The sequence below is a fragment of the Myotis daubentonii genome, chromosome 5 (genome assembly GCF_963259705.1).
Source record: "Myotis daubentonii chromosome 5, mMyoDau2.1, whole genome shotgun sequence".
Lineage (NCBI taxonomy): Eukaryota > Metazoa > Chordata > Mammalia > Chiroptera > Vespertilionidae > Myotis > Myotis daubentonii.
The window spans coordinates 69221885-69248553 of NC_081844.1; the positions used below are offsets into that span (position 1 = coordinate 69221885).

General features: G+C 37.5%; 2 protein-coding genes across 4 annotated transcripts in view; one reads left to right on the top strand and one right to left on the bottom strand.

Moving 5' to 3' along the window:
- ABHD18 (abhydrolase domain containing 18) overlaps nucleotides 1-264 on the bottom strand; it is a 57072-nt gene extending 56808 nt beyond the window's left edge. Inside the window, exon 1 of the mRNA XM_059698073.1 lies at nucleotides 135-264. The gene's annotated coding sequence lies outside the window, so the exon portion shown is untranslated. The remainder of the gene's footprint in view (nucleotides 1-134) is intronic.
- MFSD8 (major facilitator superfamily domain containing 8) lies at nucleotides 197-25965 on the top strand. Of its 3 annotated transcripts, XM_059698069.1 has the most exons (12): nucleotides 197-338; nucleotides 2849-2940; nucleotides 4440-4483; nucleotides 6524-6764; nucleotides 8270-8383; nucleotides 9709-9853; nucleotides 10581-10636; nucleotides 12084-12192; nucleotides 14918-15052; nucleotides 21175-21278; nucleotides 21368-21615; nucleotides 23324-25965. In XM_059698069.1, exons 1-12 carry the CDS (start codon nucleotides 274-276, stop codon nucleotides 23537-23539), a joined length of 1569 nt encoding a protein of 522 aa, XP_059554052.1. In that variant the 5' UTR covers nucleotides 197-273; the 3' UTR covers nucleotides 23540-25965. The 3 variants fall into 3 exon arrangements, with proteins under 3 accessions (XP_059554052.1, XP_059554054.1, XP_059554053.1); XM_059698070.1 differs by lacking the exon at nucleotides 2849-2940 and having other exon boundaries at nucleotides 211-338; XM_059698071.1 differs by lacking the exons at nucleotides 4440-4483; nucleotides 6524-6764.
- Nucleotides 25966-26669: the final 704 nt, after the last annotated feature.

Here is a 26669-nt window from a genome sequence, read left to right on the forward strand (position 1 = left end):
CAGCACTCTCCTCGGCAGGCCTCCACGCAGTGGCGGAGCCCGAGAGGCGCTGACCCACCGGGGAGGACTGGGACGCAGGGCCCCGCCCCTGGCTCCTCTCGCCCCGCCCCGAGTCCCGCGCGATTCCAGCTGACCTGGGGCGCTCCGCCAACTGTTGGCCTTCGGGCGCGCACGCGCACTCCCTGGATTGGTTTGACAGCCTTAGTGTAGGGATGTGAAGGGCCGGAGGTGTCGCGATAGTTAGGTCCTCACCTCCTAGCGAGCGCGGTAACTATGGCGGGCCTGGGGGTCCAGGCTGAGCAGGAGCCGCTCTTAGGCGACCGCACACCCGGAAGCAGGTGAGCGGATGTGGGGGAAGGCACCCTAAGCTTCCTGCGCTAATGGGACTGGCCCCTTCACGGGTGCCAGCCATACCGTGCGGAAGCGGGAGGGGGGACCAGGGCGGCGGGCGACGCGTGACCGGAAGTTGGTCACCCACCGCAGAGAAGGGGGAGTCCGAGCCCTCAGGTCCAGGTGGAGGTGTCACAGAAAGTCAAACGGCCTCAGCACGTTCACTCGGCAGGTGCAGCCTCCAAGTCATTCGGCACTTGGTCTTCTACAGAGCTGAGCCCTTCACACATTTCACAAAAATTCCGAGATGGTGGTTTTAATTGTTACTTGAACACACAGCTCTTAGTATTGACCTAATTGCTGGATTCTTTTAAAAAATAAATATTTTACTGATTTTTTACAGAGAGAAAGGGAGAGGGATAGAGAGCTAGAAACATCCATCAGCCGCCTCCTGCACACCTCCCACTGGGGATGTGCCCGCAACCAACCTACATGGCCTTGATCGGAATGAACCCGGGACCCTTCAGTCCGCAGGCCGTTGCTCCATCCACTGAGCGAACCGGTCAGGGCTAATTGCTGGATTCTTTGTTAGCAAGTGAGCCCGTCCGAAATGGGTTCGCCGTTGTCCTGTGCCAAATATACAAAGACTACTTTTTTATTTAGGAGATGAAGTGTACTTTGACCCTTAATTATAAGGTTATTTTGCTTCTACTTTGTGGACAGTAATTTAGAATTGTTAGATTATCTCTTACTGTGCAATTAAATATGTATTTTTGCCTTTAGGAAAACGGAATTAAGTATCATTTTATTTGAAATAATAATTAAAATCAAGTAAATTAATACACTATTAAATTAAAGCTCTGTACATTAATTTTTGCTCATTTGTGTTTCTTAAGCACCAAACCTTATTTTACCACTCGGAAACTTTGGAAAATGTATTTCTCTGGTCTCTGATTTACTCCACAATATATGTAATGTAATTTTATCTTGAGATCACAGTTCATATGAATGCTGAAATGTTGTAATAGAGTGATGTTCTTGGCCTATTGAGACATTTTGGTCTATTTGCTTCTATTCTGTTTTATTACACACCACTATACTTTTAAAGTTTCATGTCTTTTTTAGTGTTTTGCCTAATCTGTTCTTGGCAGACTATCCCTCATCATGTTTTTGTTATCTGTTGGCAAACCTGTTTTTGTTGCTGTCAGCAACTTCTCTTCTGCGCCAACTTTATTTTGGGACTTCTACTTTGGTGCTGGTTCGAAAACCATATATAAGCTCAATAGAATTGTGCGTAGTTAGAATATAGAAGTTTGATTAAGGCCTAAAGATTTATTTATGCAATGGTATGTGTGGTGTTAAGCACTTCATACCTATGTAAATGTTGTATCAGGAACTGATTTAACATACCTGGCATAGTAGATCTATTATCTCTCTTTTCCCTCCCTTTCTACCACTCCCAGTCACATCACAATTGAAAAATAAAGTTTCTTTTTTCAAGACTAATGTGAGTCTGAAATCTATTTTAGAAAATAATCTTGGGCCGAAACCGGTTTGGCTCAGTGGATAGAGCGTCGGCCTGTGGACTGAAAGGTCCCAGGTTCGATTCCGGTCAAGGGCATGTACCTGGGTTGCGGGGCACATCCCCAGTGGGGGATGTGCAGGAGGCGGCTTATCGATGTTTCTGACTCTCTATCTCTCTCCCTTCCTCTCTGTAAAAAATCAATAAAATATGTTTAAAAAAAAAAGAAAATAATCTTGGAACATCAGAAATTATTTTGTCTGTTTTGCTTGTCTTAATTATTTGAAAACATAATTCTCATATTAAAGTAAATTTAACTCTTTCTTTATGCATATATGAAAATGTAATGGCTATATACACTCATGTATATCACCTGACAGAGGTAGGATGTCTGATTAATATACTTGGCCTTTAGTCCAAATCACAAGCCTGTATGAACGACCAATCCAGTCTCTCTAGTCCACGTGTTAGAGCAAAGGCAAGTGTTCCAGGAGGCCTCAGGCTAGGAATGTGTTAGGTCACATCAAACTTTCCTGGTGTCACTTCTACATTAATTTGACCCAGAATAGCTTCCTGCAGTGAAGTTAATTTGCTGTCATCAAGTAGAGCATGTCATAATGATGACAGTAATTATCTTAAAATATTTAATAGTTGTATATCCCACCTGTGGGAGATTTAATTATTGGAGCCAGTTTATTTATTTTGATAAACTTTATTCATTTTGTCAGTTTTACAAGTTTCAGCGCTTTGGAATAATAAAATTGTATAATGATGCATAAATACAACCCATGGAAATCCAAAGAAATAGTGCTTATTCATAGATGAATTAATACAGGAAAACCAGTATTAGTAAATTATACCTCTCTTATCATTTCTATGATTTTAGACCATAGAAAATAAAGGTGTGGAAAAAAAAAAAGAAAATAAAGGTGTGCCACAGAAAGATTTGCATATAATGAGATAACTTAGTACTACTTCTTTCCTCTTTACACCTAGAGAATGGGATATTATAGAAACTGAGGAGCATTATAAGAGCCGATGGAGATCTATTAGGATTCTGTATCTTACTATGTTTCTCAGCAGTGTAGGTAAGTACTAGAAATTACATAATTTTAGAAATTCGTATAATATATTTTAATATTTAATTTTAAAAAAGTTATTTTTATTGTGGTAAAACTGCGTAACTTCAAATTTACCATCTTGATCAGAGGTGTTAAGTATATCTACATGGCTGTATAACGAATATTTAGTTTTTCACCTTGCAAAACTGAAACTCTTTACCCAATTAACAACTCCTCATTACCACATCCTCCCAACCTCTAGGGACCACCATTCTACTTTCAGTTTCTATGAATGTGACTATTCTAGAGTGTAGCAAAATATGGCTAAAGGGTTCAGGGTTTCTTTTTTTAAGTCATTAAAATGTTCGAAAATTGACTTTGGTGATGGTTTCACATATTTGCGATTATACCAAAAACCACTGAATTGTGTTTTTTAAATGTGTAATTTGTATGATATGTGAATTATATCTTAATAAAACTTCTTTTAAAAAAAACTTTATAGAATTTTGATTGCATGTGCCTAACATTTAAAATTGACAAATAGCAATGGAGTTTATCATTACAGTTCTCAATCATTAAAGCCTAACAGAAGTAATGACTTTAAAAGATTTTTAAATTAATTTTTAAAGAGAGAGGAAGGGAGCTCTAGCCAGTTTGGCTCAGTGCATAGAGTGTTGGCCTGCAGAGTGAAGGGTCCCAGGTTTGATTCCCGTCAAGGGCACATACCTCTGTTGCAGGTGGGCTCATGTGTGAGGCAACCAATCAATGTGTCTCTCATATTGGTGTTTCCCTCTCTGTCTCTCCCCCTCCCTTCCACTCTTTCTAAAAACCAATGGAAAAATATTCTCAGGTGAGGATTAACAAGAGAGAGAGAGAGAGAGAGAGAGAGAGAGAGAGAGAGAGAGAGAGAGAGAGAGAGAGAGAGAGAGAGAAGAAAGAAAGAAAGAGAGAGAGAGAGAGAGAAAGGGAAAAGGGAAAGAGAGAAACACTGATGGACTGCCTCATGCATACCCCCTACGGGAGATTGATCCTGAAACCTCCTTGATCTGGAATCCAAACCAACAACCTTTTGGTGTATGAGGACAATTCCCAACCAACTGAGTCACACCAGCCAGGGCAGTGTCCTGGTTCTTTATAACTACTGCCTTCTTTCATTTATTCCTAGACATCCCTATAGTTAATTATCTCTCCCAAACAACACAGATTAGGAGTCTAGCCCTTACTCTATAACAAAGTGGCCTTTCCTCCATTTCTGCTATAAACACTAACAAAGCTTTTAGTAATTATCATTTATAGTGAAGGCTTGTAAGGGAAAATAGGTAATTGACTTTTATTATATTAATTATGGTCAAAGACTGTACTTATGTATTCTTTCAAGCCTAAAACCACATTGTTTGATAAAGTAGACATTTTAGGGCATAAATTTGTAAATTCAGAATTTTAAAATCCATGCTAGAATTTTAAAAATTGTATTTATAATGATGGAATTATTGTAAATATAAATAACAGAGTTTACCTCTTTACAGGATTTTCTATTGTGATAATGTCAATATGGCCCTATCTCCAAAAGGTTTGTACACTTTATTCTTCTCTTAAGTAGCTTTAGTAGTATTAACTTTTTATGTAGTTAAGAGTTTTCTAGAGTTTCTTTGATATTCTATGATTTAATCTTTTTCCCCAATCTTTTTTTTTAAAGTATATTTTTATTGATTTCAGAAAGGGAGAGGGAGAGAGAGAAAGAAACATCAATGATGAGAGAGAATCGTTGATTGGCTGGCCCCCTACTGGGGATCGAGCCAGCAATTTGGGCATGTGCCCTTGACCAGAATCAAAACTGGTACCCTTCAGTCTGCAGGCTGACACTCTACCCACTGAGCCAAACCGGCTAGTGCTATGATTTAATCTTTACTAGAAAAACTCAAGATAATAATTCTTCAATAGAAGATTATAAGTAATGTGAGCATATGCTTTATTGTGCAAACCAGAATAAAGTTGAAAGGAGTGCTATGCCAGGAAAATAGGATTATACCTGATCAGTCCTAGGCAAATGCACAGGTTTGGTCACCTACTTATTAGCCACTTTTGCATCCTATCAAAACCACCTCTCTAATAAAAACAAAACAAAAGTAAACTAGATTTAGTGCCACATTTGCATTGCTATTTTGAAAATTAATTTTAAAATTATATTACATGAAATTATTGCCCATGAGCCCTGGCAGGGTGGCTCAATTGGTTAGAGCGTCATCCCAATACACCAAGGTTGGGGGTTCAATGCCCAGTTAGGGCATCTACAAGAATCAACCAATAAGTGCATAGATAAGTGGAACAACAAATCGATATCTCTCTTTCTCTCTCAAATCAGTAAATAAAAAATTTAAAATTATACCCATGACAGTAAAAATTCTTTCCATACTGGCGGAGTTATTGGAATTGAAACAATATTTAACAATTCTGCAGCAACATCTTTGCTAAAAGTATATTTCCGTGCATCACAACTGTTGATTTGTATGGTCCCTGTACTATTCTAATTAACCTTAGAATTCTCAAGAGAAGGTATTTGCAATAATTAGGTCTACTCAGTCCAATATGTTGAATTTTGAAAAGGTTCACACCTTCCCCCAGATATTTGAAAGCTCTTCAAAGGTAAATGTTTTGATTACATGAACTTATAATTGGTTCTTTAGCAATACAAATGTAACAGTTTCATCAAAAAACTTAATTTTTTCAAGTTATTTCATCATAATATTGAGAGTTCATATGCACCAGGCACAGTACTAAATCTTTCACCTACATCATTTTTTGCTCTTCATAACGACCCTGTGATGTGGATATTATCACTCCTGTTTGACAGATGAAGAGACTTAGAGAAGTTAGGTAGCTGTATCCACTGAGCCAAACCGGCTAGGGCTGAACCAACATTTTTTAAAAATATATTTTTGATTTCAGAGAGGAAGGGAGAGGGATAGAGAGAGAAACATTGATGAGAATAATTGATCGGCTGCCTCCTGCACACCCCCTGCTGGGGATCGAGCCTGCAACCCGGGCCTGTGCCCTGACCGGGGATTCAAACCATGACCTCCTGGCTCATAGGTCCACACTCAACCACTGATTCAAGCCAGCCAGGCTGATGCAACTGTTTTTATAATCATTCCAAAATATGAAGCTTCTCAAGCATTTCCTTGTGTATAGTGAATTCAGTACATTTCATTATAATGTCAGAAATCTGAATCACTTACTATAAATAATGGTATTATAAAACTTATATTAGTTAGAATTGTTTTTATTTTTTTACATAAGAAATATTAGCCCTAGCTGGTTTGGCTCAGTGGATAGAGCATTGGCCTGTGGACTGAAGGATACCCGGTTTGATTCCTGTCAAGGGCACATGCCCAGGTTGCAGGCTCAATCCCCAGTAGGAAGTGTGCAGGAGGCAGCCAGTCAATGATTTTCTCTCATCATTGATGTTTCTATCTCTCCCTCTCCTTTTCTCTCTGAAATCAGTAAAAATATATTAAAAATATATATTTCATGTCAGAAAAAATGTATTTATGTTTTAAATTTGACTTTTCTTGGATAATAATTCTTAAAGCATTGTACTTTTTTTCTGCAGATTGACAGGACAGCTGATACAAGTTTTTTGGGCTGGGTTATTGCTTCATTTAGTCTTGGCCAAATGGTAGCTTCACCTATATTTGGTTTGTGGTCTAATTATAGACCAAGAAAAGAACCTCTCATTGTCTCCATCTTCATTTCGGTGGCAGCCAACTGCCTCTATGCGTATGTGCACGTCCCAGCTTCTCATAATAAATACTACATGTTGGTTGCTCGTGGATTGGTGGGATTTGGAGCAGGTAATATGCATGTATATATATATATATGTATGTTCTGTTGTGTCAGATTCACAAATTTATGGCCCAATCTCACTTGGTGTCACCCTTTCTTAATCTCATATCCAGTGTTCAACATATAGATGTGTGATTGCAAACATAGATATCTTCCTATCATTTAGCTTCTGCTCATGATGTTCCCATTACTCATCATTTCTCTCTTCTGTTCCCATCATTCTTCATACTTTAAGATTTAATTCAAGTTTCACATTTTCCATGAATTGTCTTAGGCTACCCTGTCCCTTTCTTTTGTCTTTTTAAAATATATTTTTATTGATTTCAGAGAGGAAGGGAGCGGGAGATAGAGATATCAATGATGAGAGAGAATCATTGATCTGCTGCCTCCTGCATGCCCTCTACTGGGGATCGAGCCTGCAATCCAGGCATGTGCTCTTGACCAGAATCAAACCTGGGACGCTTCAGTCCACAGGCTGATGCTCTACCCATTGAGCCAAACCAGCTAGGGCCCTGCTCCTTTCTTTTTTGTTGTTTTTTTAAAATTTTTAAAAATATATTTTATTGATTTTTTACAGAGAGGAAGGGACAGAGATAGAGAGCTAGAAACATCGATGAGAGAGAAACATTGATCAGCTGACTCCTGCTTATCTCCCACTGGGGATATGCCCACAACCAAGGTACATGCCCTTGACTGGAATCGAACCTGGGACCTTTCAGTCCGCAGGCCGACGCTCTATCCACTGAGCCAAACCGGTTTCGGCCTTGCTCCTTTCTTATATACTGTTTTGCGTTGTTTTTATCTTATATCACCAACCATACAGACAATTTGACTAAAAAACATATTTTGTGGCCTGGTCCCTAGCTAAGTCTCTTGTACACAGTAATTGCTCAATACATTTTTGAATTAAATTGTTAGTGGATTTTATTTTCTGTTTCTTTTATTATAAGTCTAAGCATGCAGTTTTTGACATCTTGCTTTTAAAAGTAGTTATAGCAATGAGTAATATGCCATTTACTCAGTGCTTTCTCAGTATTTAATGATGAAAAAATAGTTTAACATTCCTATAATGCCAGTTTTTAAAATACATGTTTTTATTGATTACAGAGAGGAAGGAAAAGGGAGAGATAGAAATGTCAATGATGAGAGAGAATCATTGATCGCCTGCCTCCTGCGTGCCCCCTACTGGAGATTGAGCCCGCAGCCTAGGCATGTGCCCTTGACCAGAATCGAACCTGGGACAGTTCAGTCTGCAGATCGATGCTCTATCCACTGAACCAAACTGGCTAGGCTAATGCCATTTTTTATTCATTCAAATATTTAACTGTGTTTTCATATTACTAAAAATAATATTTTCTATTAATTGGTGCATTTTCTCAATAAACATGCTTTGTATGATCATAAAGAGGAAACAGTGGCTATACTAGGGATTAATATTTCCTCTGCATAAAGCCAACTTAAGTTGAAATTTTATAAACTGAAGGATATTTTTTTTAATTGTGTCTTTTCTTAGGAAATGTGGCAGTTATTAGATCATATATTGCTGGTGCTACTTCCCTTCAGGAAAGAACAAGTTCCATGGCAAATACAAGTGCATGTCAAGCATTAGGTTTTATTCTAGGTCCAGGTAGGTGTTTTTCACTTGTAACTACTTAACTTGAATTGGGAAGAACTTCTAAGTTCAAATGTTAAATGAAATCCAAATAGAAAACCTCATAGTTGAAGGAAAACTAATATTTTTGGATGCAGCAGTGAGGCTAGAGCTAGACTCTTAGAGGATGGGGCAAAAGTAGGTTTACAGTTGTCTGTGAAAGTTTATTCTTATATTATTTATTATATATATTATTTTCCATATGTACTAACTCTGGGTCTTACTTTACCCTCAGTGTCTAGCATAATATCTGGTATACACAGGTTCTCAGTAAATATTTTGATCACTTAAAGCATATTTTAAAGACTATCTCATTTAAACATTCTGTATAGATGAGTAAATGTAGGCCTTAAAAGTTCAGATAACTTCCCTAATAATAACTACATCAATAAGCACTAACATTTACTGAGTATGTGCTAGATACTGTTTTAAGTTCTGCAGTATCTTACTTAATCCTCACCACAAAACTACATGTACATTTTTGGAAGAGCCAGATACAGAATCTAAATCAGGAGAACAAATCAGTATTCTCCCAGTCTGATTTGTGCCATAAAATTAGATTTAAAATATTAAATATATGTAGCTTAAATATTATATACATAGTAATATTTTAAAATATTTAGTTGAAATGTGACAAGTTGATTAAATGTATAATTCATTTATGGGAAGAAATTGTATAATTTATATTTCTTATGGAGATGTTTAAAAAAATGAAATTACTGAAGTAACTACTTGAGATCTAATCCTTTGTAAATTCATGCACATCAGTGTTTCTCAATTTTTTTTTCATTATTGACCCCCTAAGGAGTTTTTTTAGACAATTTTTCCTAAACACTCCATCCCATGAAATTTTAATACCACAGACATACTGTATATTGTTTATGTCCTGTATCTGTGCTTTATATAGAAAGAGTGACTTTTTCTGTCCTCCTCACCCAGAACCAGTTTTTTTCTCTCTGTTCAGATGCATGATGTAGATCAGTGGTTGGCAAACTGCAGCTCACAAGCCACATCCGGCTCTTTGGCCCCTTGAGTGTGGCTCTTCCACAAAATACCACGTGCAGGCGTGCACGTACAGTGCGATTGAAACTTCGTGGCCCATGCGCAGAAGTCGGTATTTTGTGGAAGAGCCACATTCAAGGGGGCAAAGAGCCGCATGTGGCTCGAGAGCCTCAGTTTGCCGACCACTGATGTAGATGAATGATTCCATGTTACTTCTAATTTCGTGGTAAACGTCTTTCACATTTTTAAAAATCTGTGTCTCCATAAAATAATTCACTGTGTCGTTTTACTTTAATAAGTTTTTCAGACCTGTTTTGCACTCATTGGAGAAAAGGGCGTGACATGGGAGACTATACAGCTTCAGATAAACATGTATACAGCACCAGTTTTACTTGGCGCCTTCCTTGGAGTTTTAAATATTATTCTGATCATTTTTATATTAAGGTAATTAGACAGAAATGATAAAACTACTTTTATAGACTGTGAAATTAAATAAGCACTATCATTGATGGAGGATAATTATTCCTAAGAAGTCTTAATTTGTTATTTCATGTCTATAATTGTGTTCATATTTTCTGATTAGCTAATGTACTTACTTGTAACTAAAATAATAGACAATTTGATAAATGAGAACAGATTATAAGGTCTTTGAAAAGTTAAGGTTTGGTCTTGATTTACTAATTCTAGTTTTCTAAGTAGGAAAATGGCATGAAAGCAACATTTTAAGTAGATTAGTGATTAGTATCAACCTTAAATACAAAAGTTACTTCAAATGTATCTTTTATCTTTTATATATTAGAAGAAATTTTATAAAGCTATAAAAATTTGGTTAGTTCATATTTCTTTGGAGTACTTTAACCAAGGGTCCAAAAACATTTACAACTAATGTTTAAAAATCACTGTTGAACTTCAAATACTGATTAAGGTAGATCACATATGCTTTTGGATGAATTTGGTTGTTCTTTTTTCCATTTTATATAGTATAATAAGAATCATCACTTGTATCTTTTAAAATTTGTTATATCTCATTGCTAATACTTTCATAACTCAGAGGCCAATATAAAAAGTTATATCAGAATGTGAAAAAATAGAAGGCTAGTAATAAATTTAGCCCATTTGTCTATTATACTAAGCCTTTCATGGATACAATATTTATGTTTTTCTTTTTAAGAGAGCATCGTGTGGATGACTCAGGACGACAGTGTAAAAGTATTAATTTTGAAGAAGGTACTATTAAGCTGTTTAACTAAATTACTATAAAATTAACAAAGTGTTTCTAATGATCCATTGGTATTTACTTGGATTTTGCTTCTGAGGACAATAAAAGGGGTGACTTAGGAAAGATCTTCAAAGTTGAGAGTTACCTAAGTTGTTTAAAAAGAAAAGACATACGAATATCAGTTATTTGGTGTTCATGTTTGGTGAGGTTAAAACCATTGCTAAAAATCACTTAGTCTTGGTTTCAGAGAGCCAATCCTACAGTTTTATGTGTTTAGAAAGGGAGGTCATGACCCTATGTTGAGTATACAAGGTGCTTTTTTAAAAATATATATATTTTATTGATTTTTTACATAGAGGAAGGGAGAAGGATAGAGAGTTAGAAACATCGATGAGAGTGAGAGAGAAACATTGATCAGCTGCCTCCTGCACACTCCCTACTGGGTATGTGCCCACAACCAAGGTACATGCCCTTGACTGGAATCGAACCTGGGACCCTTTAGTCCGCAGGCTGATGCTCTATCCATTGAGCCAAACCAGTTAGGGCCCAAGGTGCTTTCTTAATTGTACCCAAGTATAGCAGACTATTTCCAAATCTCATTTGAAATTAGTGAAGGAACTCCTCAGAAATCCTGAGATAAAAAGGCAGTTACCATTATGGAAAAATTATAGAAACTTATAGAAAGTCACTGCCTGCCCCCTGCTGCTGCTACATATACACTTATACAGCATAAATGAACACATTCTTGTATTACTTACCTGGTTTATTCTGAATAAAATAGCATGACAGATGTATCTAAGATCTATATGGATTCACACTTCTCAATTATATCAGGAATAGTTTGTACTTAGTATATAGCTTAACTCCACTGGTTCAAGATAAGGCAGTACACTCACTTTGCCCTCCTAAAGTATTACTTTGCAAAAATATAAATAACATTAGGACTTTTATGGTAATAACATGAGGATATTTACTAACTAATTTCACATATGATTGAAATTCAAAATAAAATATATATTCATTGAAGTGAATCACAGAAATGAGAACTGATTTTATAAACTATTTCAGGTCTTCATGAAATCCTCGTAATTTAAGATTAAGGTAATATAGGAAAAAAACTCTGCAACTGAAATTTAAAGCACCTGTATTTAGTATAAGATCATTTCAAAGAATTCTGTAAAATACATGCCTCTTCTGGACTGAGAGACACCAATAGACAGAGTATCTCCTGTAGATAACAGAATTTGAAGTGTATTTCCTGGGAAGAAAAGTTACTTTACTTTTAAATATCATTTAAAAGTTATTGCTCTCATATACATTGTTAATTTTAAATTATTTTGAAGCCTATAAATGATTTTAAATGTTTAGTCATAGAATTTGCTACATATATTTCTACATTGTTTGATGACAAAATGACACCTGTAAGTAATATAATTTTTCTCCTGTTCATCACAGCAAGTACAGATGAAATTCAGATTCCCCAGAGAAGTATTGATCAAGTGGCTGTAGTGACTACCAATGTTCTGTTTTTCGTGGTCCTATTTATCTTTGCCCTTTTTGAAACGTAAGTTTTGTCTTCATCTACATCAGATTATGTTAACAATTTATATTTAATGCAATATTAATCAGGCATATAGTTGTTCTCAACTTTATGTAAGACATTTTCCTTGTCATGATGTAAAAAGTGTTTGATATTTAATTTAAATGTAGTTAATTTTGTCTGTAATCTTACTCCCCACCTCTCTCTCTCTCTCTCTCTCTCTCTCTCTCTCTCTCTCTCTCTCTCTCTCTCCCCACTTCCTAAAATAATTTTTTTTTTGGTTAATCCTCACCCAAGGATATTTTTCCATTGATTTTTAGGGAGAGTGGAAGGGAGAGGGAGAGACACACAGAGAGAAACATTGATGTGAGAGAAACACATTGAATGGTTGCCTCCTGCATGTGCTCTGACCGGGGCTGGAGCCTACAAAAAAGTATGTACCCTTGGCCGTAATTGAACTGGGACCCTTCAGTCCGCAGGCCAATGCTCTATCCCCTGAGCATTACCAGGTAGACCCTAAAATCAGTTAAAAAAACAACATATCCTTGGGTGAGGATTTTTAAAAATTACCATTTTAACTATTTTTATAAATATGTTTTTATTATTTTCAGAGGTGGGGAGAGAGAGAGAGAGAGAGAGAGAGAGAGAGAGAGAGAGAGAGAGAGAAAGAAAGAGAAAAACATCAATAATGGGAGAGAATCATTGATTGGCTGCCTCCTTCACACCCCCTAATGGGGATCGAGCCTGCGAGCCTGCAACCCGGGTATGTGCCCTGCTAGGAATCGAACCATGACTTCCTAGTTCATGGGTCGATACTCAATCACTGAGCCACACCAGCTGGGCTTAACTATTTTTAATTGTACAGTTCAGTGACATTAAGTCCATTCACAGTGTTGTGTGAATGTACTCTCCATTTCCCGAACCTTTTCATGATTCCAAACAGAATCTCTGCACCCATTAAACAATGTGTGCACTCCTTATCACCCAGCCCTTGGTAACCTTTATTCTACTTTCTCCTTAAATTTGCCTATTCTAGGTACTTCATATAAGTAGAATTATACATTTGTCTTTTAGTGTCTTATTTCATTTAGCATGATGTTTTCAAAGTTCATGTTTTAGCATGTGTCAGAATTTCATACCTTTTTATGGTTGAATAATATTCCATTATATGTATACCAATTTTGTTTACTCATCTATCTATGGTCATTTGTATTATTTCCACCTTTTGGCTCTTGTGAATAATGCTGTGATGAACACTGGTGTACAAGTATCTATTTGAGTCCCTGCTTTCAATTCTTTTGGGTATATATCCAGAAGTGGAACCACTAGATCATATGGTAAATGTGTTTAACTCATTGAGATCCATCAAACTATATTTCACATCAACTCATCTGATTTTAAAATTTAAAAAATGGTAATGTTTTATTTTTAATTTTGTTTTTTAGTTTTTTATATGTTGTTTAAAAAAAAAGAACGAACTTTTAAAACAATTTCTTTTATTGATTTCAGAGAGAAAGGAAGAGGGAGAGATAGAAACATCAATGATGAGAGAGAATAATTGATTGGCTGCCTCCTGCATGCCCTCTACTGGGGATTGAGCCCACAACCCTGGCATGTGCCCTTGACCAGACTCTAACCCGGGACCCTTCAGTCCGCAGGCCAATGCTCTATCCACTGAATCAAACTGGCCAGGGCAAAAGAATGAATATTTTAAATATATTTCAGTTCCATTTTGTAGCTAGTTAACAAAAAGAGATAGAAAATAGGAAAAGCCCTGACTGGTTTGGCTCGGTGGATAGAGCGTCGGCCTGCTGACTGAAGGGTCCCGGGTTCGATTCCAGTCAAGGGCATGTGTCTTGGTTGCGGGCACATCCCCAGTGAGGGGTGTGCAGGAGGCAGCTGATGGATGTTTCTCTCTCATTGATGTTTCTGACTCTCTATCCTTCTCCCTTCCTCTCTGTAAAAAATCAATAAAATATATTTAAAAAAAGAAGAAAATAGGAAAAGAAGATTGGCAAGGAAGGAGATAGTCATATAAGGGAAGAGAGACATTCAGAGAGGTAGGGTGAAACATACATACTTCAATGATAAGGATGAAAGAGACTGAGGAAGAGAAAAGAAATTCCAGAAGATTCTAATAATCTAATAATGGTAACATTATTTAATTGAAAAGAGACTTATTTAACCCAAAATATAACCATGATTATTTAGTTATATTAGAGTGGTAGGAGTTTTGGTTTCTTTGTTTTATTTTCCTGTTTTTTAAACTTTCAACAATGTGGATATACTACTTTATAATAAAATGTTAAAAAATAAGAACACAGACACTCAAACTTAGTAGCTTGTGCATGTAACATCGAAATGTGCTGAAAATGCACTGGCTGGGTAGCTCAGTTGGTTAGAGCATTGTCCAGATACTGCAAAGTTGGATCTCCGGTCAGGGCACATACAAGAATCAACCAATGAATGCATACATAAGTGGAACAACAAATTCATGCTCGCGCTCTCTCTCTCTCTCTCTCGCGCTCTCTCTCTCTCCCCCCCCCCCTCCCTCCTTCCCTCTACAATCAATGAATAAAAAAAGTGCTAAAAATGTTTTAAAATTTTTGTTTATTTAGATCTGGTGTTATTGTTAAAAGGGATACAAATTCTTAAACATGTCAAGAGCATTATTAAAGTTTCTATATCAGCTTTAACAATGATGATGATTTAAATAAAATGAGAATACTCTCTTTTTTGCTTTCCTCAGCATCCTTACTCCATTAACAATGGATATGTATGCCTGGACTCGAGAACAAGCTGTATTATATGATGGAATAATACTTGCTGCTCTTGGAATTGAGGCTGTTATTATTTTCATGGGAATTAAATCACTTGCCAAAAAGTAAGTTATATGTCTTTGGTTTTGTTTCCAATCTGTATTATAAAAGTGAAACATGCAGCCCTGACCGGTTTGGCACAGTGGATAGAGCGTTGGCCTGCGGACTCAGGGGTCCCGGGTTCGATTCCAGTCAAGGGCGTGTGCCTTGGTTGCGGGCACATCCCTAGTGGGGGGTGTGCAGGAGGCAGCTGGTCGATGTATCTAACTCTCTATCCCTCTCCCTTCCTCTCTGTAGAAAATCAGTGAAATATATTAAAAAAAAAAAAAGTTAAACATGTAACAGTTAACAATTTAAATGAATGTGTTAGTAAAACAATTGAAAGCTTTTCTCTTTTTATGTGGTAGTTTTAGTCTTTGAACATTTGAAAATAGATGTAAAGCTTATTAAGGGAGCATATTTCTAAACCATATGGCATCTTTAGTAAAGCAATATATTTACAAAGTGAATAATTGCCTTCTAATGTAGCATCTATTTATTATATTTTAAAGTATTTCTAAAAGCGTATTTCATAGAACATTGTTCTGCTGCATGGTGATATATGTTACACAACAAAAAAGATTCAGTGGTTAAATCTGGAAAATTCTGGTTAAAATTACCAAACTTCTTTACTCTAAATCTTCAGTATATACATACTATATCACCATCATGACAAATACAGCATGCAGCATTTCTGAAAGTTATTTGTAACTTTGACCACATAACACTTTCTAAAAAAAAAGCATTTTGTATGAGGACACCTGTAAAGAACACACTTTGGGGCAAATGCTGGTATAAAATTAAATTCATTCATATAGTCTGGGATGGGATATTAGTAGATGAAGTTATACAGATCAAACAATTATTCCTAAAATACGTTAATAATATACAACTCAAGTAAAGTTCTAAAATCAATGAATAAATATTGAGTCAGTATGTAAGGTTGGGTGTTATGGGTATACCATTGAAGAGCCCAGTAGAGGGCCAAGATGTAGATATAGATGACAAATTCATATTCAAAGTTAATTAATAGTAAATGTATTATATCTTGCTACAGAAGTAGAGCTGTCCTGCTAATAGGCATTCATACTGATTGTCCAATTCTATACCTTCAAAGAGCTTGCATTCTATTGGGGAGAAAGCCAATGCAAAGGTGAATTCTATTGGAGAGAAAGCCAATGAATGCAAAGGTGAGGTCAGGTTATGATAAAGTACTATGAAGAAGAGCAGAACAGAGGAAGAGAATAGAGTGGTAGGAGGGGGTAGGGAGAGAGGGGAAGTGCTGTTTTGATAGAGTGCTTAAGGAAGGCATGCTTGAGGAGGTCACATCCAAGCAGAGACCTGAGTGAAGTCACAGAGCAGCCTTGGAGTGGCTTGGAACTCTACTCCCACATTAGACTGAGCTTTGCATGTTTAAGGAACAAGCAGGAAGGCCAGTTTGGCCAGAGCAGAGTGAGAGGAATAAGGTAGATCAGGTTGGAAAAATGTGAATCCTTGGTGGTATTCTAAGAGAGATGGGAAGAGTTTGGGTTTGTTTTAAGAAGCCTTTGGTTTTGTTTGTATATTTCACTTTTTATTGTGGAGAATTTCTAACATATACAAAGGTGCAGAGAGCATCATGCACTGAATCTCTAATATGCATTACCCAGCTTCAACAATGATAAACACTTGCATACTTTTGATTCATCTGTACCTCCACATTCCCTACCCCCTACACCTGGATTCTTTTGAAGTCAATCCCAGACATTATTTCATGTCTGCCATAAATATTTCAGTATGTATCTCTAAAAGTTAATGCTGACATTATCACATCTATAAAAGTTAAGTGATTTCTCAATAAAATAAAATAAAATATCCAGGCAGTATTCACATTTTCTCTACCGTTTCCATTCTGTTTGTTCTTTGTTTTGTTCCATGGATTAATCACTTGATTGAGGCTTTCAAGTGTCTTCTCTTTTAATCTTATCTTTTCCACTTCACTCTCTCTTTTTCCTTTACAAATTGAACAAACTATTTGCCCTTGGATACGGATAGTGGGGTGGTGAGGGCCTGGGGTGGGGGATGAGGGTGGGCTGGAGTGGGGTCAATGGGGGAAGGAGAGGACATATGTAATACTGTCAACAATGAAGAATTATTAAAAAAAAAGAAACCATTTGCCCTATAGTTTCCCATATTTTGTATCTCACTGATTGAATCCCTATGGTGTTTTTTTTTTAATTAAAAAAAAATTTCCTGTCTCTATTTTTCAAAAATTGATACTTAGAAAGGCAGCGAGAAATTTTTTGCTGCGCTGAACTTACTAGTTGTCTACGCATTTCATTGAAAAACAAAACTAATTATGACCTTTCCTAAATAAAAAAAAAATTGATACTTACTTAGATCTGGAAGTTTAATGAGATTTGAGTTTAATTTTTTTTAAATAAATCTTTATTGTTCAGATTATTACAGTTGTTCCCCTCCCCCCCCCATAGCACCCCTCCACCCAGTTCCCACTCCACCCTCTGCCCTTATCCCCCCCTACTGTCCTCATCCATAGGTGTACGCTTTTTGTCGCCAGGTCAAAGGTCATACACATGGAAAATGTAGCTATTTCCATCCGCAACATGTCCCTGTGTTCGGAAAGGTCTCTCATGACTTGTTCACGCTCTACTCAGAAAGGGTACGGAGCCACATAACGGCTTTTTAAAATAATGTATCCTCTTATGTTTAAAATGAGGATTTCGCTACCAGAAGTGAGGAGAAAGCAACACTACAGCTGCTCTCGCTCCTCTCGCACTTTGGGTGATAGTTGTGCATAGGGCTGCGAGCTGGTTCGCGGGCTGTCGATGAAGCCGTCTGGGCGGCTCGCGCGGTTCCGCCGGCTTCCCAGGGGCCATCACAGCCTCACAGGGGCCGTCGCAGCCTCACAGGGGGTGCCGCATCCCATGTTGGGGGTGAAGGTGCGAGACAGAAGCTCCTCTCGCTGTCTCTCCTGCTGCTCCCTTGCGTATCGCTGATGCTGGAAGTTTCTGAGAGCAGTTGGCAGGTGCTGGCCATCATACTTTAACTGGTCAACACAAAGTTTGGCATTCTGTCTTTTGTTGGGAGGCTCCTTGCTGGACAAAATGTCCAAGCGTTCTAGCTGGCTGAATATCTGGTATGCTTGTTGGATTTCGTTTTCTACTAAGTGCACAGACTGCTTGTCTGCCGTCTCCCGGTGTCCCATGTGAGACTGGATCTGGTGGACCTGCTTGTGCGTTTGCTGGTACAGCGGTTCCATGTTGCTGGCCCAGCCGGGTCTGGCTCCAGCTCTGGGTTCCTTTGAACCTGATTCTGCTTCGAGTGTGTCCCTTATGGATGCGAGGAGTTGAAATCTGCAGTTTGTTGGGTTAGGCTGCAAAAGTGCAGGTGGTTCCTGTTGTGCCACTGGCACAGCTTGGGTGGGGATGTAAATTGAGTAGGGTGGGGTCTGAGAGAATCACCAGGGCGGAGCAAACAGCAATAGTTGTCGTCAGCGTCTCTGCGACTCCTCGCCTCTCCGCGTCTCTGCATCCCCGAGTGCCGGCGAGCAGCTCCACGAGAAAGCCACCCTCACTCTCCGACCCGCTGCAAGGCAGTCCTGCCTCTCCCCGTAGGGGTCTGGGACCTCAGAATCCAGCCCCAAACAAGCTCAGTGGATTTGAGAGCTTGTATCCCCTTCCGATTGAAAAAAACCACGCATCCAGTTGCAGCCTGCCTGGCGCGTGACTCTGTACCTCTGTTCTTGGTGCCTCTGCACCTCCTACTCAGTCTCAATGCGCTTCTTTCTTTTCTTCCAGTTGTAGAACTTCCACTGGGCCAGCTTTCCCATGGTTCTGGATGATAGCTGTTTTGTCTTATAGTTGGTAGTTTCAATGTTGTTGTGGGAGGCAGCACGCACAGGTCTATACCTTATGCCGCCATCTTGGTTTTCCTCGAGTTTAATTTTTTTGACAAGGATAATTTATAGGTGGTGTTATAAACTTACATCTGGAGAAATGTAATGTTTTGTTTATCTCTTTATTATGTAAGTGGTCATTGACATTCCCTAGATCCATTAATTCATAGATCATTGCAAAATGCTATTTTAATTTTATCATTTCTTTATTTATTTGCTGTAGTATTTTTGATAAAGAGAAACTTCCAGCTATTTGGTTATTCTGAGGTATAGTCAGTATAGGAAAGACAGGGTGATTCTTTCCTTTTATTTTATTAACTGGCTTTTAAAATAAAGAATTGGTTTGCTAATATCCTCTTAAAAATGACCAAGAGTATTTTAATATAATATGAATTCATAGATTATAACATTTTTATGTGTTTCAGTCGATTGTCATTACTATTCTTTTTGGTGTTCACATAGTCATGCTTCTTCCAATTTTTATCATGACCTAGTAGTCACTGGTAGCTTTTCTGCACTCTGGTATGACTACTAGGTGTACCGGCTAATATTGTGAATTTTTTTTCAATAGATCGAGTTACACACATATTGATATATATGCGATTTGATATGTATGCTATTTTGTTGTATTGACAACAAGCTTCAAAACTTTGTATGTCAATTTTGCTGAAGGTGTTAACATAATAGATATTTTTACACTTAAAAATGTCGAATTTTGTGCCAAAAAAAGAGCATTTGCGGGAAGTTTTAATTCATTACTTTATTTTGAAGAAAAGTGCTGCTGAATACTTCAGGAAGCTTATGGTGAACATGCTCCATCTCAAGATACATGTGAACGCTGGTTTAAACGCTTTAAAACTGATGATTTCGATGTGAAGGACAAAGAACGTCCAGGTCAACCGAAAAAGTTTGAAGACCAACAATTACAAGCATTATTGGATGAAGATGCTTGTCAAACTCAAAAACAACTTGCAGAAAGATTAAACGTTGCTCAGCAAACAATTTCCGATCGCTTACAAGCAACGGGAAAGATTTTAAAGGAAGGGAAATGGGTGCCACATCAACTGAACAAAGACAAATGGAAAACCGAAAAGCCATCAGTAAAATTTTGCTTCAATGGCATGAAAGAAAGTATTTTTTGCATCGAATTGTGACTGGCGATGAAAAGTGGATTTATTTTGAGAATCTCAAACGCACAAAATCATGATTGATCCAGGTCAACCATCAACATCGACTGCAAGGCCAAATGCTTCAGAAAGAAGACAATGCTCTGCATTTGGTGGGATCAGGAAGGTGTGGTGTATTATGAGCTTCTAAAACCAGGTGAAACCGTTAATACTGATCGCTACCAACAACAAATAATCAATTTGAACCACGCTTTGATTGTGAAACAACCAGAATGGGCCAGAAGACATGGCAAAGTAATTTTACTTCATGATGATGCACTTATCACACACTTTAAAACCAGTTAAAGACACATTAAAAGATCTTGCCTGGGAAGTATTAACCCACCCGCCGTATTCACCAGACCTTGCTCCTTCAGATTACCACTTGTTCCAATCGATGGCACACACACTTTCTGAGCAGCACTTCAGATTGTATGAAGAAGTGGAAAATTGGGTCTCTGAATGGTTTGCCTTAAAAAAAGAAAAGTTCTATTGGGACAATATCCACAGATTACCTGAAAGATGGGGGAAATGTGTAGCTAGCGATGGACATTACTTTGAATAAAGCACTTTAAAAAATATATATATATATATTTTATTGATTTCTTACAGAGAGGAAGGGGGAGAGAGAGAGAGAGTCAGAAACATCGATGAGAGAGAAATATTGATCAGCTGCCTTCTGCACACCCCCTACTGGGAATGTGCCCACAACCAAGGTACATGCCCTTGACCAGAATCGAACCTGGGACCTTTCCGTCCGCAGGCCGACGCTCTATCCACTGAGCCAAACCAGTCAGGGCTGAATAAAGCACTTTTGATGTTTCTCTTTGAAGTTATCGTGTCTTCTTTCATTACAAAATCTGTATTATTAACCGATACATCTAGTAAATGTCCAGGCTCAGTTTATACATTTTTCTGTACCAGACCTGAAATAAGCCAGTTTTTAGAGAAGTCCTGGTTCTTAGTGGGAAATTATATTTAGCATTCATTTAATTGATATATCACTAAAAGTATCAAAATATTTTATTTATAGTTTTTGAAATGATAAAAGTAATGAAACTGTTATAATGTTTCTGTTCTCTAACAGGATTGGCGAGCGTGCTATTCTACTGGGAGGACTTGTTATCATATGGATTGGCTTCTTTATCTTGTTACCTTGGGGAAATCAATTTCCCAAGATACAGTGGGAAGGTATATGCATACATAATTCTATAATGTTACATTGCATCTGTTATTCATCTAGTAATAAGTCATGCACTATACTAATTTTGTTTTTACAGATTTACATAACCATTCAATTCCTAATACCACATTTGGGGAAATTATTATTACTCTTTGGCGGTCTCCAAGAGAAGATCGGAGTGAAGGACCAACTGGTTGCCCAATTGAACAAGCCTGGTGCCTCTACACCCCCATGATCCATCTAGCCCAGTTCCTCACATCAGTTGTGCTAATTGGCATAGGCTATCCATCCTGCAATGTTATGTCATATACATTATATTCAAAAATTTTGGGACCAAAACCTCAGGTGAGTCAATTACCCTGGCATTGCAATTATGTGAAATATGCTTCACTGACATTCTGTGCTACCATTCTCTATTTTCACATGAGCTGGTACAGGGGATTTTTATCATATTCAGCATTTTGAATTTATTAAAAAAAACTGACAATTTTTTAAAAGTGCTTATAGGACTTGTGTGTTGAAACTGAACAAAAAGCACTCTAAAAACTCAAAGCTCTCTTGAACCCAGAGGTTATGAGCTCAAAATCATTTTCATAGAAAAAAGTATCTGAAGCATAAAGTTCTGAAACTCATTCTTAAACTAGGCAACAGTTGGGAAACGAAAATTGATAGGCAAATTTGACTCTAGGCTTAATTTCATTTGGCCCTAGGTACGATTACTAAAAGATGAAAACACAATAGCCTTAAAAGTGTACAGTCAGAGAAAGATAAATATCACATGATCTCACTCATTTGTGGAATATAATGAACAACATAAACTGATGAACAAAAACAGATCCAGAGACAGAGAAACATCGATCAGGCCGTCAAACCTCAGAGGGAAGGTAGGGGAGGGTCAGTGTAAGGGGGAGAGATCAACCAAAGGACTTGTATGCATGCATATAAGCATAACCAATGGACACAGAAAACAGGGGAATGAGGGCATGAGCAGGGACGGGGGGTGGGCAAGAGGAGGATAAGGACACATATGTAATACCTTAATAAAGAAAAAAAAAAGTACAGCAGCTATGTATATTTTAAAATGTTTTTATTATAGGAATTTCCATATTCATGATACAAAAATTAAAATATAGAAGCAAAATGGTGAAAAATATCAAAGAAACAATTGCAATCTTTTTAGCAACTGTTTAGCATTCCATTAATTAAATATACCATTATTTACTTAATCCACCACTGATGGATAGTTAGGTTTTCTTTTTTTTTAAATTGTCTAAAGTTTTACATATGTCTTATTTTCCCCGATTGACACCCCCTGCCCCCAGCCATTCCCACCCTGGGTAAGCTCCCACTGCCCCAGTGTCTGTGTCATTGGTTATGCTAATATGCATGCGTACAAGTCCTTTGGTTGCTCTCTACCCCCCCCCCCCGCCATTTGTCTCTGTATCTATTTTTGTTCATCAAATTATGTTGATCATTTATATCCCACATATGAGTGAGATATGTGGACAGTTAGGTTTTCAGTGTGAGACTATTAAAGGTAATGCTGCACTGCACAGTAATTGGAGGGGTGACATGTGGTATAGTGGGAAGGTGGTACAGTGGAGTTAGGCACACATGGCTTCAGAGATCTTGTTAGTTACTTGAATTTCTGAGCTTCAGCTTCCACATTTGTAGGGACACCAGTAATAAACATTTGTGAACATTGGCAAATATATGTAAAGCACCTAACACAGTGTGTGGAAGATAACAAGTAGAAAATAAATGTTAGTCTAAAAAAGTAAATGAATAAATTCTATTGTTCCCAGGGCCTCAGCAGATATTTAATTTGTTCTTTTCTACTACTTTTGTTTTTCCTAAGCTGACTCTATCAAGTAAGTTTACTGTTCATTATTTGCTGTATTTATAAAAATGCATTTTATATGTAATTCACAAATCAAAGATGGAGAAAGTGATTCCTATGAGTTTCCCATAGTTTTGTACTAGTAGCATCATTCTTATTTTTAAAATAACTAAACTTGAATATCAATTGCTTCTCCCCATCCCCACCTCACAGGGTGTGTACATGGGCTGGTTAACAGCTTCTGGAAGTGCAGCACGGATTCTTGGACCCGTGTTCATCAGCCAAGTGTACACTTCCTGGGGCCCACGATGGGCATTCAGCCTTGTGTGTGGAATAGTTGTGCTCACCATCACACTCCTGGGAGTGGTTTACAGAAGACTCGTTGCTTTTTCTGTAAGACATGGAAGGAGTCAAGAGGAACCTAGCTAACTAACACTGGGATGCACAGTACTTGCTGCGTGGACTTCCTTTACTAAGGCTCTGCCAGACAGTTGCTATGAGTCAGTTTCCAAAAGTCAGGCTTCGGGTATTATATATTTTGAAAAGCAAGAGAATATATTGAATAATATGGAATTCTATGAGTAACTGAATAGTAAGATAGTATGAAAAAACATTCTGGGTCAATTTCTTTATCTTAAAAAAGAAATATTCTTCACTCAGCACCTTTGGGGGTTACATGAATTCATGAGTGAATGAGCAATGGTCTATAAATGGGAAACTATTTTTTCTCTCCGAACTGCAGAGGTATCACTTAAAACAATGAGAGGATATCTATGCAGTGGAACCACAGTAAAGTTCTAGAAGAATTATGTATAACAGAATGAAATTATAGCAACGGTTTACCTAAATAGTAGATATCTTGACCAAATCAAAGATACCTACCTTTTATTTATTTAAAATGCATTTTCTATTACTATCAAGTTCCCTTATGAAATAAATATGACTCTTAAATTTTCCACTTACTATGCCTCCCATTCTACCTTCTTTAATTTATTTTTAATACACGTTCTGTCTTATCTCACTAAATAACTCTAAATTAATAGATGAATATGGATAATGCTAATATTTAGTAATAAAGAGGATTAAGAGACCAGGATGAATTTTAATACCTTTAGTAGAGTTAACTACTTTTTCTTCCAAGTGCTAATAAGTAATTTGCTTTGGAGACATAAGCCAGGTATGTGTTATTGTGTATGTGTTATTATATACATATACTGAAACAAACAGTTTATTATAATTATTGGTATTTTCAACTCCCTTAAATTCTGGAGGAAAACTATTACTTTACTTTTCCCACCACTTATTAGTGACAAGGTAGACACAACAGTTTTCAGTCTATGTCTGCACTGCTATTCAGATCTGCATTATTTTACATTTGGATGAGCCATGACAGCCCCAATCTAGTCAGGATAATATTTGAAACAAATGGCTTTAACCTAACACAGTTTACTGAGTTTACTTGAGTATATGGTCTCTATGTATACATTTCTACCTCTACCTAAGCTGAATGCTGATATAAGGAACTATTATAGAAATATGTATGTGGATAATCAGAATTACCAAAAAAAGTAAAGATATTTCAAAATACTTTTACAAATGTTTCCTACGCTATAAATATTTTCAAAATTGAGAGTAAAGACTATAATCTGCACTTTATACTAAGTGTGTGGTACTGTTTTTTGTTTTGTTTTATTTTTTGGCTTGACCAACAGAAATTTATTTCTCACAGTTCTAGAGGTTAGATGTCCAAGATCAAGGTGTTGGCAGGGTTAGTTTCTTCTTAGGCCTCTCTCCTTGACTTGTAGATGGATGTATTCTTCCTATGTCTTTTGTTTGTTTCCAGCTTTATTGAGATATGACATATAGCATTGTGTAAGTTTAATGTATACAACATGTTGATTTGATACACTTATATATTGTAAAATTAACTACCATAGCATTAATTGATATCTCTATCACAGTGGTTCTCAACCTTGGCTGCACATTAGAATCACCTGGGAATCTTTTTAAAATCCTGATTTAGAATCATCTGGGAATCTTTTTAAAATCCTGATTTCTGGGCCTCATCCTCCAGAAATTCTGTTTCTTTGTTGTTACTAATGTTGTGGCCCCACCCCATAACAAAGAAACAGAATATCCGGAGGATGAGGCCCAGAAATCAGGATTTTAAAAAGATTCCCAAGTGATTCTAATGTGCAGCCAAGGTTGAGAACCACTGCTCTATCACATCACATAATTACCATTTCCTTTTGGTGGTGAAACCATTTAAGATCTCTCGTAGCAACATTTAAGTATATAATACAGTATTATTAGCTATAATCACAATGTAGTACTGCAGATCCCCAGAACTTAATCATTTTGTAACAGGAAGTTTGTACTCTTTAACCAACATCTCTATGTTTCCTCCATCCCAACACCCTGGAAACTATCATACCACTTTCTCCCTCTAATAGTTCACCTCTTTAGATTCCACATAAAATTCATATCATACCAAGCTAGCATAATGCCCTCAGAGTCCATCCCTGTCATCATGAATGGCAGGATCTCCTTTCTTATAGCTGAATAATATTATGCACACACACACACACACACACACACACACACACAAAGAGGTGTGAGGTGATACTCCACTGTGGCTTTGATTTGCATTTCCATGAGGATTAGTGATGTGGAGCACCTTTTAACATACCTGTTGGCCATTTGTATGTCTTCCTTGGACAAATGTCTTTTCAGATCTTCAGCCCATTTTTAAATTGGATTGTTCTGTGTTTTTTGCTACTGAGGTTTGTTGTATTCTTAAATCCAACTTCTTTGGCTGTAATAGAAGGCTTAATCTGACAGAAATCATCCTGTGATTACATTTTAAGATTGTTTTCACTCTTCTCCACCTCCCATAGCAAGACTGTGCTTCAATTAGATTTATTAGAACCAATTTTCTGGCTGTTTGGTCACGTCCTGGGATCCCTCTTCCCTAATGTTCACAACTCCTTCTTCTGTCTTACATTTTTGGGGGCACGCTAATCCTACAGAGTAAACTTCACCCTTGGTTTAAGTACCGTGCATGACAGAAATAACATCAATAATAGTAATGATGAAAACTATAATAGTGAACATTTATAGAATTCACATCCCAGGTAATGTGTAATGTACAGTTTAATTATCAGTTTTACAGTACCATATTATAGGCACTATTATGATTCCCCTCATACAGGTGAAGAGGTACTGAGAAGTTAAAGTACTTGTCTAAGTAACAGTCTGGCCACAGAGTCCACATTCTTAACTAACCACTATCCTATCTAATAAAGAGGTAATATGCAAATTGTGAATCCTGCCCTCACACAAGATGGCCACCCCCATGTGGTCACAAGATGGCTGCCACAAGATGGCTGGCAGGGGAGGGCAGTTGTGGGTGATCAGGCCAGCAGGGGAGGGCAGCTGGGGGTGACCAAGCTTGTAGGGGAGGTCAGGGGCAACCGGGCCTGCAGAGGAGGGCAGTTAGGGGTGACAAGGTCAGCAGGGGAGGGCAGTTAGGGGTGACAAGGTCAGCAGGGGAGGGCAG